The sequence below is a fragment of the Paracoccidioides lutzii genome, assembly GCF_000150705.2.
Source record: "Paracoccidioides lutzii Pb01 unplaced genomic scaffold supercont2.4, whole genome shotgun sequence".
In the NCBI taxonomy this organism is placed as follows: domain Eukaryota; kingdom Fungi; phylum Ascomycota; class Eurotiomycetes; order Onygenales; family Ajellomycetaceae; genus Paracoccidioides; species Paracoccidioides lutzii.
Window position 1 is genome coordinate 1,302,774 of NW_015440950.1, and position 18,567 is coordinate 1,321,340.

Sequence of the window (18,567 nt, forward strand, 5' to 3'; positions counted from 1 at the left end):
CTTATAGATATCTAAGAATTCACTTGAATGTCACTCAATTTTTTGAGATAGGATGAGAGCTGAATCTTCTTAAAAAGTCAGCAGCAAAGCTTATATCAGAGTGTATGTTGACAGTGAGATATTGCAGAGAGTCAATCTCTGATTGATAAAGTTGTAATATAAATTCTGCTGTATAAGTAATTGATTCTTCATTATTACTTATGAAATCAACATTCTCCTCCATAAAGGAGGATGTTGAGTGGTAGTCATTTATTGAGAATTCTTTAAGCAGGTTCTTTATGAACAGTGACTGAGACAGTGATAATGATTTAACATCTCAATCAATCTTCATACTTAAATACTAGTGTGATTCATTCACATCCTTGATCTTATAATTAGTGGTGATCTGGGCTTTTGTCCATTCAATATCTGATATATTCAGACTATATAGGTGAACATCATCTACATAGATGATTATATAGACTTTGCAGATATCATTGATGAAAAAATCAGTATCATGAGAACTGATATAAAAGTCTATTTTCAATAGCATTTTTCAAAGCTTTTCATATCATAATAGTGCTACTTGCTTCAAGTCATATAGTTTCTGTATCAATTTATATATTAGATCACTGCATCTCTTATAAAACCTGGTAGGTTGATGCATATATATATATTTATTGATAGAAAGCTGAGCATTTAAGAACACTGTAACTATGTTGATCTGTAGAACATATCATTCTCAGAATACTGAGATCATCATAAGCACTCAGAAGGTGGAGACTGATACAACTGATGCAAATATCTTTGAATAATTGACATTCTTTTCTTGATAATTGCTGCAGACTACTCAGTGAGTTTTATATCAATCAATTCTTTTCATATTATTAGTCTTTTTATTGAACACTCATTGATTATATAGAATTATCATATTTAAAGTTCTTTCAACTAGTCACTATGTATCAATCTGCTTGAGGTGGTTAATCTCTTTAATATAGACATGGAAGTAATATTTCCAATCTGCAGATGCCTGAACTCAGATGAGATTCTTTAGAACTAGTAAACCAGTAATCTCATAGTCTGTGAGAACATTAGTCAAATTGTCAATAAAATCTCTTACTGAGATCTTTCTTACTGAAGTAATATTCTTAGTAAGCATTGAAGAATTCTCCATCTCTAAAGCAGACCCTGGGGGAGTAGTAGTGTTTCACATCAAAAATATTGAAATTCATATAGTAATTTTATAGTCTATTCATCAATTATTTATAGAATGTAGAAATACTGAAGAAGCAGATAGAGACTCTCTATTTATCATGAAATCATCTGTTGATAAATCATGTTGGGTAGAGAGGATCACAACTGCAGTTATATGAGTGGCAGAAGGCAGGTTCTTGATATCTTGCTCAGACAAGGTCAGAGAATTCATCAAATAAAGATCTTCTTGAAATATTATATCTTTTAATATATAAAGGTGATCATTAGAAGGATTGATCAATCTATAATTAGTAAAGTTATCATAGCCTGTAAATATAAGCTTCTATGATCATGAGATCATCTTCATATTTAGCTTGAGCACTATTTTTAAATAAGTCTTACACTTTCATTAGCAAATCCTGTATATGGAGAGCATGGCCCTGAGTCAAGCTTTATATGAGATAATCAGCTTCAGATTCAGATCCTCTATACTATTATAAAGCTTGGCTGACATTGGCATAAGGTTAAGTATTTCAGTCACTGCAATTATCACCTCACCTCACATCTGATAGAGGGAGGAGAAATTTATTAATAATATTCAGACTTTTTTCATAATCAGGCTAATAGAATATATAGACATATCATTTTACTACAGAGTGTGAGACAGAGTTGATTTTTATTTAATACTCTCACTCATTATATAGACAGCTATGGTGTTTGAATTTAACTCATCATAGTCAGAGTAAATAATCACAATATCACAATTGAGTAGATTTTTCATAAATTGATTGAAGATTTATATATATTTTAGAGTCTTATTACAGTACTTCAATAGAAAAGTCTATTACATTTGTATAGCATTGTCAGTGATTATCATCATGAGCTTCTTACCTACATAAAATGATGTATCTTCTTCATTATTAAGTATTTCTCCACTTTCAAATAGATTCACTCAGATCTTAAGACCTTTGTGAGTAGCACAGTGTAGCAGGGTATTTTTATAACCTGTACATTTATACTTGACTTTAATATATATGATGCAGAATGAGAGCTTCTTTGAGCTGATGATAATTATTTTAAAACAAAGCTCTCATAATATTTTAATTAGATTCTTCTTATCAATATGACTCAATTACTAGTGTCACTTGTCAATCAGTAGCTGCTTCAGTAAAATGATGAGTAGTCAGGTTGATGAGGATAAAATGAAGATATCAGTATTTAGATCCTTCAGATTAATTAGTAACTCCACATTATTATGATTGAAAAGACTCAGTGATGCAGTGTTCAGATCATAATCTGTTGAAATCACTCTGAACTTCAGAATCATCAAGTATGCTAGTGATTCAAGCTTCAGATTATTCATAATACCTTTGAACATAAAGAGAATATCAGGTAGAATATATATATTATTGAAATTCAAATTCATATAGAAGATATCATTTTCTATAGATGCTATTATCTCAAAGTAATTTTCAGTGTCCACATGCAGATCATAGTGAATATAGCTCTGGTGCTTCAATAGGTCAGTGAATATGAGATTGACAGATAAGTCTAACATCAAATAGATGTGATTGAATTCAATTAATCTTTCTCTGACTGGGATGAAGGTGATCTCAATCCTTTGAACTTTTAAAGTAGTCTTATTGACCACTTGAATCATAAAGTCACTAACCTCTATTATTCAAGAAAATCATGATTGATCACATACAATATAACATCCAACCTCACTATCTCATATGATGAGTGAGTTGGCAATTGATTTAGCAAAATACACATGCACCTCAATGATCTGCACTAGATTCATCATTTGAAATGTCTCAGAGCTGTCATTTGCAGTTGACAGAGTCTTTTTGTCCTCACTACTCTTCTTATTATTATATTTCTCTATTCTCACTGTATTAATAGTTCTTCATTCTTCAGAAGTACTATCTAGATTGACTACTCAGCAGAGTCTATTATGATGATGCTTGCATTTCAGACAGATTAAAAGGTCAGAATTTAAATATTCACTCATTCAATAGTCTTCACATCCCCCAGGTCAGCTCTCATAAGTTAAATTATTTTGAATGTTACTACTATTATTGGAACCCATAGCTGTATTTTTGGCTTGAGCTATGTTAGCTGAAGAATTAGCTGCCTGAGTGATTTTCTTGACCTCTTTAAGAGGGTTCAATCAAAAGCATATTTCCTCCATGATTGAATGAATATCTAACACAACAGACTTTGATTTAAACTCTTGTACCTTTTCAATTTTCTTTTACATATAGTTTCATCATATATTGAAAAGTGCAGAATAGAACATGTAGAATATCATATCATTTGAGAGTAAAATATTAAATATTTCTAATTTTATAATAATATCATTGAACTTATTGAAAAATATATATACATCAGTGACTTGAACATCACTTATTGATGTAAACACCAGGACTGCTTCCATGCAGAGCTGTGTTCTCAGGATGAAAACTTCCTCCTCAATCACATGTCAAAGGAAATAAGTGATTCTGTCCTCATCATACTTATTAAAACAGGGCCTAATACTGGCTGCCAATGCATTTGAAATGAATGTGTAAAGTCAATGATTTTTGACCTCTCAAAAAAAAGTTTATTCAGAGTTCTAATCAGGGCTTTTGACTTATTTGTCCTCCAATATAACCCAGCATTAAGTGTCAATTAGCTTGGCCTTCATATTCACATGCTAGGAGAGGTAATTCAAAGATCTGATCAGAGCATTTAGCTTAATAGTATACTTAGAATCCTGTTTGAACTGGCTGATTGTCTTGCTGATATAGCTATCTGAATCATAGAGATTATATTGCATTCAGGACCTCAAGTTCAGATCTCATGCTGATGGTCAACCTGTTAGTGAATTTGTGAGCATCATGACTCTGTCATTCTGAGTGCAGAGCCTCTTCAATTGAAGTTGAAGCTGTAATTCTTTACACCTCTCTTTTTGAAGTTCTAAATCAATCTTTTGATGTTTAAGATTCAATTTCCTCAGTTGCAATTCTTCAAAGTCAGTTGCTGGTGGCAGATTAAGAATCACTGCAGACATCTTCACTCCATCTTCTAAAGAAGTCAGATCAGCATATTTGATATAATGTAAGTAGACCAGTCTCACTGTGATAGGGACTGTAATCAGCTTGACTTGCTGATCAGATGTTTTAGAGGATTTAATATTGAAACTCTTGAACACCTCTGGGGGGGTCAGTGAGCTCAGAGCCCCCTGATCATTTTCAGATCAATCAGATTGACTGAATTGACTTGATCACAATCATGAGTGAGTCATCATATATTTCACCATGTTGTATTAATCTTCTTTATAAAGTAGTAATCTTATTTAGTAAGATTCTTATCTATAAGCTTGATTGAGCAGATTGACATGTTCTTGTGTGATCAGTCACTGAAAAATTAGTGAATTGCAGATTTTTTTTCACCTGCTAAGTGAACAGATTGAACACAGAAAAAAAATAATAATAATAATATAAGAATATGTCAAATCAATCAATTAACATAAAATAAAACAATATTATATTGAATGAAGTGAGCAGTGATTAATATACACTATATTTGGCAAGAATTCTCTGAATTGGCAGTTATTTGCGCAAAATGAGTCTCATAACCTGTGAAGGATAGATTGCTTGATTGATTATAAAGTGATCACTAGCTACACAGAAGTTATATACAGTGCGGATTACATAAGAAGGCGGATAGGCCTGACAATAGCAGTTAGCAACGCGGAGAATTCTTTCTTATGCAGCTCGCATTCGCTCCCTAACATATCATAAGAGAGAAGAAATGTAGATGCTGTAAGCACTATAAAAAGAAGAGAATAGCAATGAGTGAAAACATAGATGTAGAATTAAATAGTAGTCAATCACCAAATCTCTTAAGAAATTTGAGAAATTCAGAGTGTTTATATACATGATTGAGTGACAATAGATTTTATTTCTAATCTTCCATAAAATGAGAAAATAGTGATGTGATAATCTGATTCTTCATGAAGTACTGATTCTTCAGAAAATGCTGATTCTAAAGTGCTGATTCTTCATGAAGTGCTTTAGTATGCAGTGTGAGAACAAAAAGCTAGTAGTATAAGAAGTCTTTGACATCAACATTCTTATACAAAATATAACTATTAGCAAGCACAGTGTGAAATTTTAAAGATTTTATATGAATGATTTATTTTGATGAATTATACAATAAAGAAGTATAAAACTATACTGAAGAATATCTACAACTTTAATAAGATTAACTTTATGATGAGAATTATTTTGATAGTCAGAGTGATCACTAGAGCTGAGAAAGATTGTAAGTTATCTGTCATATAGTCAGAGAATAGAGAAGAGATATCAGCTAATCATATATAGTGCTACTATAGTAGCAAAGAAAACACAGAGCTAAGAGCTATCAACATTAGACAGAAGTAAGAGAGAGAAAAATCATATTTTCATATAGCTAAGAAAGGAATTCTAATAGCTTAAGACACATTAGCTAGGACTGCTAGACCTTAGAAGCCTGATCAATCTATAGAGAAATGAGTTGAGAATTTGAACCTGAAGACCCTCAACCTGCAGTAAGTGTAATATCCCTGAACATAATATTAGGCAGTGTCAACAGATCTAAGTATCTATCCTATATAATTTCTATATATAATTCCTCATTATTGTTGTTTAATTTGAAATTTTGTCAAATAGAATGGTGGGGGGTGTTCTGTTAGGTGATTTGATCCGTTAGGTGATTGATTATGTTAGTTAACTAGTTAGTTATTAACTAGTTATGACTTTTCCAAGAGGGCCCAGGAAGCAAAGCAGTAGTGAAGGTGCGGTGTCACTCTCCCAGGTACCCGGATGGGGTAGTTATATTCCGTTAATTCCAAAAATCTTTAGTAAACCCATGCATTCAGAATCTAGCAGCAGCACCGGCCAGATAGCGTGGACCAACCCTAGTTACTACCTAGGCACCTTAGATATTCTACCTGGTTCCCCGGTTCTATGACCAATCTTTAATTTATTCCCCCCCCCCCACCCCCGGCAACTGCTCTGTGAAACACTGAGCTCGCTTCTCCTATCTCTTCCTCGGCGGGGAGCAGCATCTCGTGTCCCTTCCCCTTATAAATCCAACACGCAGCCACACAACAAAGGCACGACACGCTCGCGACTAACCTCCATACCAAACCCACAAAGCCAATAATCCTGAGCCTTCAGAGCAGACCATAATCCCCGCAACCACAGCTATAATTTGCAAAATGCTGATGAAGAAGACTTTTCAACTCCACATCAGGTTCCCAGAACTGATAGATGGATGTAAGAACATTTGTTCGATCAGAAAATATATGTTGAGAGTTTTGAGTAGAACTCACAAGACCAGCACTGCATTAATGGGAATAATTGATGTGAGGGATCTAACAGTCCATAGTGCAGTGGCATTCTGAGATACCCCTTGAAGGCAAAAGAAAGGTCCTGCGTTGGATTTGATGCCGGCAACGGAAGCGTGACGTGGACATATGGATAGAGCTGCGTGTGGTTATTGAAGGCTCTGCGCGGCAGGGTTTGTCCGGCTAGCGACGCCGGTCAAGGAATTTCACTTTACTTCTTGTCCCATTTCCCTGCTTTGAAAATTGAAGATGCCCTGAGCAAAAACAGAGCCAGCCTGGCTTAATATGGTTTGATTAGAAGGTGACAAGTGAAATTATTTGTGCCGAGACCACGAGCAGACAAGTCAGGGCTCATTTTGAAAAAGTTCGACTACGGGACAGAAACCAAATCTGACCGACTGAACCTTTTGCGGAAGTGACGAATAGGTCATGGCTGGAATCGTCACATTACATTGCCGTCTCTCCCGCTGTGCGAATGTACAATGATGAGATGCCATTTGCGTCTGTTCGGATTGTCCAGCTCTAATATCTTCCAGCTCTCATTTCTGGTGCAAATCCGACTTAAATCTCCCATTCCGTTCTCTAGATCGCTGATATGTAGTTTGAGGGCGCTTGCCAAACTCCACGTGCTTCTGGTTTGCATTCGCGATCTTTTTATGCCACTGGAAACCGGAATGTTCCGCTTATGGCTGTGCGTCATCACTCAATCTCTTTTATTCCTGTGAAATTTTTGGTTCCAGGTGTAGACAAGTGCAATCATGTCCGTTTCGAGATTTCAAATTTGAAGACCCTCGGTTGGTTCCCACCTATAAAATTCAACTGTAATATGCGGAGAATTACCGGGAGAAGCTGAGTCATAGATTGTGGTACAATCTTCATAATGTTGACAAGACCCTGATCAGAGAGGTGTTTAACGAAGTGGCAATCCAACTTCTTTCGGGAAGAACCGGTCCCTGTTCAAGGATATCCTAGCAGAGTTGAAAGGCTTCACCTATCCCCCAAATAGGGATCCGCTAACCAGGATCGTCCCTATCCTGCATTTCCACTTGTTTCGACCAAGTCCACTGCAGGTGGATATCGTTCTCGAAAATCAAAGCGGTCAAACTTTTTCGGCTACCTTGCGATTATTGGCGCGGAGAATTAAATTGAAACAAACTTTCCCCAGTCGCATAATCTTTGGGCCCATCATGCATCTGGCGTTCGATATCTTTGGTAGTCTCAAGCTCCAACGATTCACGCTGTCGGGGGAGGACCTAACCCAATGAGGAAAAGACCCTTCCACATGTTGTGGAGACCAGGAACATTCGTCGATTGTTACATCCACTTGGTGCTAACGAAATAGAGGCTATGCGGTATACAAGAAGATTTCCCTGAAGCACCATAACCAATTGATGCTGGCCTCAAAGATTAATCAACGATACAATTCCCTCTCAGGAGTCGGAAGAAAGGATAGCGGGAGGATTGGGGAATCAGCAAAAGAAAACAGTTAGGTTCTCTAGATTAAGTCTATTTGAAAAGCATAGAAATTATGATAATAAACAGGGTAATACAATGACGAAAACCAAAGGGGCATGCAGACAGGTATATATTTTCGTGAATTCATTCAAGTTTATCCAAGTGCTCCAATCTCGTTAGCACAACCTGTTTGCTCGTTTCTTCAATCTCGCCGGCGAGAAACACTTCGTCGAGAATGGCATAAACCTGGACATAGATAATAAATTATTTCGAACGTTAGCCATCAATTATCACCGACGACTCGAAGCAGGTAGATATTTAGTCCGAAGATTCCTTGAACTTCAATCAAACCTGCCTGTGAACCTAAATATCCTAAATTCCCCGTCCTCGAAACAATAACGCACCTTGTAAAAATTGAATACCAAATCAAGCTCACAGACATTGCCGAAAAACTGATCGAGGACCTCCACAAAGAAATGTATGGCTTCCAAATACGCCAATTCATTGTCATTCGCATCGACGCCGACGCAGAAAAATAGACCTGCATAACGTCTGTAAACGATCTTTGTGCTGCGACGGAACTCCACAAAGTTGGACTGATACTTTTGATCACGAGGGGCGATAAGTCGGTGGACCTGTAGGTCTATTTAGATTTCGATGCCGGAAACGCCGCTTGGTGGTTCTGGATATGAGAAACTGGGAGGGGGGAGAGTTAAATGTCTCGGGGTTGCTGTGGATAGAGACGCACCTCGCCCTTTAGCTTCACTTTCTCATCATCCTAGAACACGTTAGCTACACCACTACATCAGATACACAAATCATTAAGAATGGGTCACTTACATTATATGGCGCGTACCACTTGGCCAGACGAGTTTTGCCCCTTTCAGCGTCAGTGAGCTAATAGCCACGCAAGCATTTGCAATAAGGGACACATACTGCCTGTTCTGAATCAGGATGAAAGAGAGAACCATCCCGTAAATAGACAGCCTGGTACCAAATCTAGGAAGTGGGATAATGCTTCATGAGGCTGTGCGTTGAGTTGTGAGAGTTGAAGATGCTTCCTCAGAGCTACGATTTCCCGGGGTCATCTCCCACTGTTCTGCCGATACTCACCGCCCGGCTCCATATTGGCGGAGATTGATCAACCAAGCTACAGCATGGCTAAATCAGATATCCAGTATATAGATGAATTGATTGCTATAGATATGATATGTACAAAAGATACATAGGCAATAGAGATAACTTCTTGCATATTAATCCAAACAATAATAGCTACAAACCACTGGTATACCTCACCGTAAATCTACCGTAGAGTGTTCAAGGCACCTGAAAATCTACAACTAGACTCGGAGAAAATATACTTTCGCCCCCATTAAGCGTGACATTTCGTACCAAATTGCACTGCCTTGTTGTATTAGACTTCGACGTAAGCTGTGATACAGTTCCAATCAGTTCATCCGCATATTATTGCAGCAGCTCAGAGTCACCCTTTCATTTCTTGATTCATCAAGATCTTGCCCAAGATAAACAGGCATAAGGAACATACCATTGACTCAGTAGAATCGATAGTAGATTTTACTCCTTGATACCACCCTTACTATCCGTGACAACATCCTCATCCTCCACCACAGAAGAACTCTCATCCGAGCTTTCATACGCCCGTTCCGGCTCGCCATTGTAAACTACAAACCAGCCAATCTCCGAAGCAGGGGCTAGCTCATCCTTAAGCTTTTTAAATACCTCGGTCCCCGCCGTTGACAGGCCCGGATCTTGCTGTGCAATTTCTTGCAGACTCAATCCCAGCCCTGCACGGGACAGTGCTTTCGCCCCCATCGTCAGAGTTTTCGCTGAAACGTATGCATATGGCTGGCTCACGGCGTCAGCACCAAGGTCATCGGGGTCGTACTGCTCAATGAGTTGGAGGTCGGGTATATGGGTAAGTATGTTGGGGTCGATGTGGTTGAATGAGTCGAGGATGACAGCATTTGTAATTGGATGCTGAAGGTACTCAGCGGCTGCGTCGGCGATGTTAGCGATTGCGATGTATGCGCGGATACCATATGCTGACGGGCTAGCGATGCGGTTCCAGCGGAAGCCGTACAGGATGTAGGTGACCATATTGTAGAGAGGAGAGTGGTAATATTGGGGTAAGGTTAGTTCAACTGCTAAGATGACCTGTCGCCTATCGGGGCGATTCTTTGGGAGGTCAGTAAGTGAAGGAAGCTCTTGAACTAACTTAAATTAGTGTTCATGCCGGGGATAATGATATCTTTTCTTCATCGTTTTGGACGCATCAAAAAGACAACTTCCAGGAGACAGATGTCTCGTGTGGTGTGACATCTTACGCAGTAGCCAGCATTTTGGCAAGGGTTTGGCTTGGGGCTGTTTAGTGGATACTGCGGCTACCCAATCGTGCCTCCCCATATTATAAATAGTTTAGATTTCGGGCTTGCTATTTCCCACGCAGAGCGTTCTCCTACTTGACAACCCGATTTCTGATTGGGGGTTTGATGGGATCCGGTTCCCCTCTCCTCAATATATATATATATATATATATATATATAGAAGATCAGGCTCCCTATGTATATTCCTTGGTGGAAATATATTTCTAGTGTGGACAACTTTGTATCCATGTGTGGACATATGGGGACGTATTCACCGTAAGAAAAGGGAGAACAGAAATAACTAATATTTTGCTTGGATATAAATTCGTGATTGGACAATTAAACTCCCCAGGCATAAAAATATATACTTTCGATCAAAGTCAGCCCAACCTGCCCGGGACTATAGTAAACCATATGCTTTTAATGTCAATTGTTCGTTTACCGAAAATCGTGAATAAGGCGGAAATGAAGCTTGAATTCGACTGGATCCCATACTTCTAGAAATTCAGGGATCTCTTCGAGATGCGCACATCCATCATCATCATCTTGATTTCTTATCTTCCGTAAAATGCTGGCTTCTAACACTAGAGTATTCGTCAACTAAGACAAGGTCATCATCTGACACATCGTCTCGTCGTGAGCGCCGTATGCGTTTCTTCGACTTGGAGTCCTGGATTCTCCGGTTCACCTCACCTAGGTTATCCTTCGATAGAGTAGACAAGGGCCTGAGTAAAGTATCGTTGAGAAAGGAGCTGATGCTGCTGGATCGGCTATCCCTACTTTCGCTTCTACTCCGGCTCCCCGATTTACTCGGAGGCATGCTCTTCAGTCGAGATTGATACACATCATCGTGAGAGTCCTCACGAACCAGTTTTTCCGATTCGAAATCGGGATAATTTCTGGACCAAATGTGTTGACCACCTCCACAACTTGGGAAGACAATGCCTGCCGCTCTGCTCGCAACTTGACCAGCGAGTTAGCGGACCTGGGGTGCAATGCCACTAAAAGTGGAGGCAGAGACTTCAGAACATCGGTGCCTATCTCACCGATACGCAAACCGGCAAAGGAGACTGAAATCATGAGGCCTGTGAAGAACATTGAAAAACACACCATAACGGGACAATATCAGGAATATAATTCCTGAGGTCAATCCACCACGGAACAACGTTTGGGTAATGTCCCTCGTGACGACAGTAATAAAGCCAGACAGTCGCAATTGCTGTATACCAGATATACAATGCGGGAGCCAGCCCCATTGCTACGATGATTTTCCAACTTCAGACTACGTCACGGCCTTCTAGTTTCACAACTGATGAGGCCAGTGCTTGGCGTTGCTTTTTAACCGACACTATTTTTGTAATGACGAAGACCGGCCAGAATAAAGCAACCGATGGTAATGTTGCTAATGCTAATGCGAGGAATTCACCAATACGGCAAAGTAGGATTCCGAAAACCAGCCACCACGGCCGCTGCTCAACATCCCCCCATTCGACTTGGTGATCCCGGATACCTAAGGATCTCAATCGCCGATTGTATCTAGCACGGCTTTTTTCAGCTGGAGAACCTTAGGTTCGTCTTTAAACTGCGTGTAGCCTTTAAGGAGATTTCTGTTAAGCTCAATAATGACAGGTAGAGGGAGTCTCATCCGCAGAGGCTTGTATAGTCTTCTAGTAGCTTGAATGACCATAAGTGTCTCATGGTCGGGAGATTGTTGGGTTACAGCGGCAAGGGCTTCTTCAATTGTTTCCAATAATGACCCCACGGCGTTACGTTTCAGATGGCCGCCTGCCTTGAAAGCTTCGATCTGGTCTGGGTGAACTTGAGCGGGATTGCCAAACTCTATTACGGCGCGGGAGCGGAACTTATTAGGGTGGAAGCAATTCATGCCGCAAGGAATTATGCTCAAGCCGCAGTCAGGTTGACGCGCAAGGGTACCTAGGGCAATGATGGCCACGCCGGCTTTCAATGGGAGGAAACTAGGGCGATCGTGGCTCCCACCTTCGGGGAAAATGCCAACACAGCCACCGCTGCAAAGCTTGCGATAAACCGCGTCGAACATTTGGCTTTGGTCAACGAACGGTGCAACCTTTAAGGGGGTCCCTTCGCGCAATGGCTTGTGGAGTGGGAGCCCATTTTCAAAATCCTTGAAAGGCTTTTGGAGACGCAATTCCTTAGGTCCAAGGATTTTAGCGATAGTTTGTTGCTTGACACTGATTCCCTTCATTTGGGCAGAACAATCATACCCCCTTCCATGAATTGGCCGTTGGTGAAATCTGTTTCTTGCCCGCGGATAAGAGTGGGGTCATTTTCTGGATCAGGAATGTATATTTTACCCTCAGCGGGTTTGACAAGGTCCATAGATCTCACAACAGATACTGCTCCCATCAGACGTGTCATTGTGCCAATGTACGGCTCGCGCATAGTCTTGTCGGCAGTGAGAAATGAAGTACGACGACTGGCATAGTATCTTAAATTGCGCATTAATATAGCGGAATCAACGAACTGGTTGGCGTGCGGTGCGGCCACAACGATTACCGGACCATTCCTGGGAATCCGCCATGTCCCTCGAGAGTAGATCTCACGGAAGAAAATGTCAAGACATAATGAAAAAACCCATATTCCGAAGTCGTAGAGCCACGGTATCATATAGCTTTGGGACATGGTAATACCTGGCGATGAGTGCACGGGGTCTTCCACTGGAAATTTGATTGACGCCGTAAAACAACATCTTCCATGTGCAAATCAAGCTTGAACAAAATAAATTGCTGTTACTGAGGGTAGAGATCGCGCTATGAAAAATATTTAGGTAACTAGCTGCGGCTCACCCGATTTGTTGGGGATTTAACGACAAGCACATTACGGCCCGTCCAGAATCGGAGGGCCCCGCAGAGATAATATCATCCCGCTTTTGCGCTTCGGATTGATCTTGACAAGATATAAAAAATATGCGAAGGTATTAAAACACGCCTGGGTAGGTAGTTGTTTCTTCATTGATGCCGCTGAACCACGGAATGGAACCACAATTGCACACTGTTCCAGTGGCCCCGTCCGTCTGTTTTTTACTGTAGGATATAATCTGTATCACTCTCTAATTTACTCGTAGGTAGAGACTGGCATTGCCACTGAGCGCATGGCGCCTTGTATCTCATATCTTCAAGTAGCCAGTGCCACGTCTAAAGCGGTTATTAGAGGAAATGAATATGGGACTAAATATGGTTCCTTTTTCTCTCTATCGAAAAGCTCTTTTGTCCCTATCTCGTTCAAATTTAGTTTTGCATCAGATCGCTCATAAAACACAGACGGACAAATTACCTCTCTTTCGTCTTTTAAAAGCATTTAGCTACGGAATGTCACAGATAATTGGCGGTCATAAACGCCCTCCTATCAACTCCGCTATCCAGCGTAACTGTTTCGCTAAACACTGATTTTTCAAGGGGCCGTCCTGACATCCCTCCCATTCCACAGAGAAGGAAAGCTCACCAAGCCTGAGAAGAATTCGGAGAATAAGCCCCTGATCCTTTGCAGCAGGATCCAAATTTTGGCCTCATACTTTTACTTGATAACCAAACACAAAAAGACTGCCTGTAGTCTCAGGTCGAACGCAACAATCTCACAAGAATTAAGACCAGCAGCGATGGCAACCGACTGTGGATCAATCCACCGCCATAGCCCTTGAGCGCATTGAATATCTACGTGTGTTTGGGTCAGCTCATTGATATTTAAATGCCTGGGCAACGTGGTTTCCTAGTGACTCTGCAGGCCTCTTGGCGCTTGAAAATAAAGTTCGATTTTCTTTAGACATTCATCTAATTTTTTAGGCTTAGATGAGCTTGGGTAGTAGGTAGTGAAGGGGTTGATGAATCTGTAAATGTTTGTCAAACAAGGTAGATTTCTTCAACTTTCATCAGGGAGAGGGCCTAGTTACCCAGTATGAGAGCATGTGATGTGATAGCAGCCTTATGGGGCGAGTTATTCAGGTCGGTCTGGTCGCTAGCAACTAAGGAAGATATATTTGGGATTGTATTGCCTTTTCTATCATGGCGATTGTCCTTTGGATATTGTCTGAGGACTTTGCTTGAAGAGAGATGGTGCTAGGCTGAAAGCCCTGGCTCCTCGACCTTTTCTGCGTTCCTCTTGAAGGTGTCCCTCCGCTCAAACTGTGGCTAATGTACGGATATGATCTGGTTTTTTGCAATTTACTGTATTAGTTATTGTCTAATTATTCTCCGACATAGTCAATACGAGTCACGAATTCGTTCCGTAATTGCTTTTCCAAGCCTCATCAAAGGTTGCTTTGTCAACAGCGAAGTCTCGAATATAATCTCTTTCCAGGTCATGGGTCCTTTTGCCCAGGAGAACCAAACTATGTAACGGTTTCCCCATATCGACGTCACATAGCTCTTTCAAAGTTCCAACGACAAGTTGTTGGTTTGGTGCACCAACCCGAGCAGCACCCACAGCAAGGCTAGCAGGTCCGTAAACGCCTTCCTTCCTTTCTTCCTCTATCTCTAACATCTGACTGGCACACTGCGAAACAGTCATGTATCTTGGGGGTTCATATATCTTCCTTCCCCGCTCCATATTCTCTATCGATTGCTCTTTAACTTTAATATCGAGGAGCATCAAAGTGTGGAATCCCAGCTGGACGTTTTCCTTCACTCGATCGTAGAACGACGACGGCTTCCACTTTTCTGTGAAAAATACCATACTCACAGTCTGGCCGAAGTTATAGAGCTGTAGGCCGGTGCATCCTATAGCTGACAATATCGACGCATTTGGGATTGATTTTGTTGTAATCCCGAGTTCGCGGGCGCGCAGGACGAGGTCTGTGTGAGTTGTAGCTCTAAATTTTGGGCATAACTGTGAGTCTGCAAACCTTGGGGTTTGGTAAAGACTATTTTTTCCCAGGGCTACCTTACCCAAATGGATCTCCAACCACCAGGAACGCGACATCTACCTGATCGGCGCCTTGGAGTATATCATCGCTGCAAGTCTCGACCAATTCGCGATCTGCTACAATGACGGGACGTCCATAGAAGGCCTCCTACTGAATCAATCGTGGTCCATGTTAGAATAATAAAGATACACCGGATATGTTGTGAGCTCAGCACGCACTAATTTTTCCTTATCCACAAGCAATATGCTGGTGTAAGCTTCAAGGTATACCCTTTCGGCCTTCTTGACAATTTCCAGCCCTCGAACAGTGATGTCAGTCTCATCTGCGAGACCTAATCCGACAAGATACAGCATGGTGAACAAGTTCCGTGTGAATAATTTTGACACGGTAAGTTTGCGGGTGCTATGAATATTATTATTATTATTATTATTATTATTATTATTATTTTGATTAAGTAATGCGACCCAGCCAGGAATGGGTGCTCTTCAGGAGAAGGAACATTTGAGATTCCGACAGCCGATCAGATCTTATCAATCTTGCTTATTAAACCACCCGATCCGTGGACTTGGCACCGTATGTGTTCAGAAGCTCTGGGCAACGTCGAACGTCCGCGATTGACAACAACGGACATAATCATGATCTATTGATGCCCATTCTTTCGTAAGTGCTGAACGATTTCAGCTATTGGGGGCGGCTGTGGCTGTGTCCCTGAGACCTCCTTTACTGCGATTCACCTTACATTGCCAGTGTGTGTCGCACGCTGAGAGTTGAGCCGCCAAGATGGCTGAACGATCGCCCAAGTACCGTCAGGAGATTCAGCAGGTAAGAATACAGTTCCTTTCATGCTGAGATATCTGTGAAGCTTTGGTAAGGTGTTGCCTCTGGTCTACTGGTTCTCATGTTCAACGGTATCTTCGGAGGAAACTGTGTCCCCTCAATATCAAATCAACGTTCAACTATCAAAAATTCGCCGTTCTTGCAGAAACCTATTATGTCCTTCTTTAGAAAGGCCCATAAGGGATGCCGAAACATAATAGGTGACATCTTAAAGTTATCGTAAGAGGGTTGAATTACCGGCCCTCCTACGATACCTAGGTGAACCTCAAGTCAAAACTCTCCAAATTGTCTTTCATTAGCCGACCGGGATTAGTTTGGTCATGAGAATTTACAAGGCTCACCTCCTCATAGGAGTATTTTGCTAGACTGGAAGAGCAATGACCATGTCTATTGATATGGTGCAGAATCAGCAATGTTTGCAGCATGGAACGAGTGGCGTTGTTAGATGATTTGAACAAGTGGGGTTGAGAGGTTTAAGCATCATCTTTCAGCATGAAAGTGTTGAATCATCTAAATTGGGTGCACAGGAGTGTTTTGATGAAAAATGATGTTTTCTTTCTCAGGGAAACACCCTTCGTTCTCTCCCTCACAGATCGCCTTGGTTACCTGACATGGGATGATTTTTTTTCAAACCTTGTTTTGCAGCACACTGAGAGTCTTCTTTACCACTCCACCAAGTTGTTTGTTTGGTTCTTTGCTTAATTATCCATTAAAGTGGTCCCCTTCAGCTCCAGCTCCATTTGAAGTCAGCTGCACCATCGTTCACGATGTTTTTTACGGGGGACTCCTCTAGCAAGTTGTCTGAGAATCTCCCCAGTGAAGGGCCTTCTAGACCTTTGAACCAGGACCTTAACGCACTGCCAGGTTGCGAAGACCACGGCGGCAATGTACCTCAAGATGACTTTGACGCGGACACGGATGGGGATGGGGATGGGGACCAGCACGAGAATGAAGACCAGAATGAAGACGAAGAGACGTGGGAAGAATGGAATGCCAGATTTACTAACACCTTGAGCCAGATGATGTTTGTTTCCGGAGAAACGGCGGAACCATCAGCTGAAACTACCACTCTCATCGAGGAAATTGTGCGTCAACAGGTTATTGAAATGGTAAGCGTTCGCCTATTTCACTTCTATGTTCTGATAAAGCTGACCTATGCTCAAAGCTTAGCAGAAGCACTGCCTTGGCAGCACGACGGGGCAATCGATCAATTTCCACTGATGATCTCATTTTTCTTATCCGCCACGACAAGGCTAAAGTATCACGGCTCAAGACTTTCTTATCCTGGAAAGACGTCCGGAAAAACGTCAAGGACTCAGATGACAAGGGTGGTGCTGACGCAGCGGATTTTGGGGCTGGCGATGACCCCTTAGCTGGAGCCGGTGTTGCAGGCCCGTCAGATGTTGCCGCGAAACCTAAAAACAAACGAGCCAAAGTTGGTTTGCCTTGGGATCTCAACAATTTATACTCAGTTCAAGTTCCAGAACGTGAGGATGAGGAAGATGAAGAGGAAGAGGAACAGAATTACGCCACCCTCCAACGTCTCGCAAACGCAGATGAACGCACGAAGAATATGACGCGTGAAGAATACGTATTCTGGTCCGATTGTCGACAGGCATCCTTTACATTCCGCAAGGCCAAGAGATTCCGAGAATGGGCGGGTTTTGGAATTGTGACGGACTTCAGACCCAACGATGACATTGTTGACATTCTTGGTTTCCTCACTTTTGAAATCGTGCAGACATTGACCGAAGAGGCTTTGAAAGTGAAGGAGCAGGAAGACCGAGGGAAGAAAGGCCGAGGAGCCTCGGATGATGGCGAAAAGACAAAAAAGCGCAAACGGGAGACAGGGCTTTTCGACCCCCCTGAGGAAGGGAGGACACCCATTGAGCCAAGACACATCCATGAAGCATACCGTAAGCTACAGGCAACCCCGTACAAAGCGATCGCGATGTTGCTCCATGGAGGACGCGCCCCTGTACGAACTCCTCTACGACTTGTAAGTTACAATTTCTGTTACTCGTTTATCTGCGAATCCTTGCGCTGGTGTTCCAATCCTAGTGCTAACCTTTCCCGGTTCTACAGATTTGAAGCTACTGCCTACGATTAGTACGATATGACAAGTTTGGTGTTTTGATGTTTTCCGGAGGACTTCCTCATCATATTTTGCTAAGGAGCATTTGGTTTGGCTTTGGACTTTTACCTCGGAGTGCTTGGGGATACGGAGAATTCCCTGGAATTGGACCTCGTGCGCCTGTATAAATATTTAGTATTGTAATTTGATATTGTATTCTGGATAAGTTTGATTAGAATTGTTGTGGGGGTTTGTTTGTTGTTTTTGTTTTTTTTGTCCCATGGCTGTACCGGAATAGATGTTTAGTGTTGGTGTCCGACTTAAGGATATGGAAGCATAACATAATGATCCGCAAATGCCTCTAATAAAT

At 41.3% G+C, this 18,567-nt stretch overlaps 6 protein-coding genes across 6 annotated transcripts; 2 read left to right on the forward strand and 4 right to left on the reverse strand.

The window, feature by feature from the left end:
• Positions 1-7,308: 7,308 nt before the first annotated feature.
• PAAG_02174 (hypothetical protein) lies at positions 7,309-7,815 on the forward strand (the record flags this gene model as incomplete). The annotated part of the gene is made up of 2 exons (XM_015844560.1): positions 7,309-7,314; positions 7,495-7,815. 2 exons carry the CDS (start codon positions 7,309-7,311, stop codon positions 7,813-7,815), a joined length of 327 nt encoding a protein of 108 aa, XP_015701564.1.
• A 334-nt stretch (positions 7,816-8,149) lies between these two features.
• PAAG_02175 (AP-2 complex subunit sigma) lies at positions 8,150-8,976 on the reverse strand (the record flags this gene model as incomplete). The annotated part of the gene is made up of 5 exons (XM_002796241.1): positions 8,150-8,251; positions 8,410-8,640; positions 8,754-8,783; positions 8,846-8,885; positions 8,942-8,976. 5 exons carry the CDS (start codon positions 8,974-8,976, stop codon positions 8,150-8,152), a joined length of 438 nt encoding a protein of 145 aa, XP_002796287.1.
• A 604-nt stretch (positions 8,977-9,580) lies between these two features.
• Positions 9,581-10,123, reverse strand: PAAG_02176 (hypothetical protein; the record flags this gene model as incomplete). Its single annotated transcript, XM_002796242.1, has 1 exon — positions 9,581-10,123. One exon carries the CDS (start codon positions 10,121-10,123, stop codon positions 9,581-9,583), a length of 543 nt encoding a protein of 180 aa, XP_002796288.1.
• Positions 10,124-10,930: 807 nt separating this feature from the next.
• Positions 10,931-13,050, reverse strand: PAAG_02177 (glycerol-3-phosphate O-acyltransferase; the record flags this gene model as incomplete). Its single annotated transcript, XM_015844561.1, has 6 exons — positions 10,931-11,352; positions 11,500-11,608; positions 11,676-11,723; positions 11,816-11,899; positions 11,954-12,559; positions 12,625-13,050. The coding sequence occupies 6 exons, from the start codon at positions 13,048-13,050 to the stop codon at positions 10,931-10,933; spliced, it is 1,695 nt and encodes a 564-aa protein (XP_015701565.1).
• Positions 13,051-14,634: 1,584 nt separating this feature from the next.
• Positions 14,635-15,639, reverse strand: PAAG_02178 (diphthine synthase; the record flags this gene model as incomplete). Its single annotated transcript, XM_002796244.2, has 3 exons — positions 14,635-15,232; positions 15,309-15,433; positions 15,505-15,639. 3 exons carry the CDS (start codon positions 15,637-15,639, stop codon positions 14,635-14,637), a joined length of 858 nt encoding a protein of 285 aa, XP_002796290.1.
• Positions 15,640-16,890: 1,251 nt separating this feature from the next.
• On the forward strand, positions 16,891-18,233 carry PAAG_02179 (SAGA-like transcriptional regulatory complex subunit Spt3; the record flags this gene model as incomplete). Its single annotated transcript, XM_015844562.1, has 2 exons — positions 16,891-17,232; positions 17,289-18,233. The coding sequence occupies 2 exons, from the start codon at positions 16,891-16,893 to the stop codon at positions 18,231-18,233; spliced, it is 1,287 nt and encodes a 428-aa protein (XP_015701566.1).
• Positions 18,234-18,567: the final 334 nt, after the last annotated feature.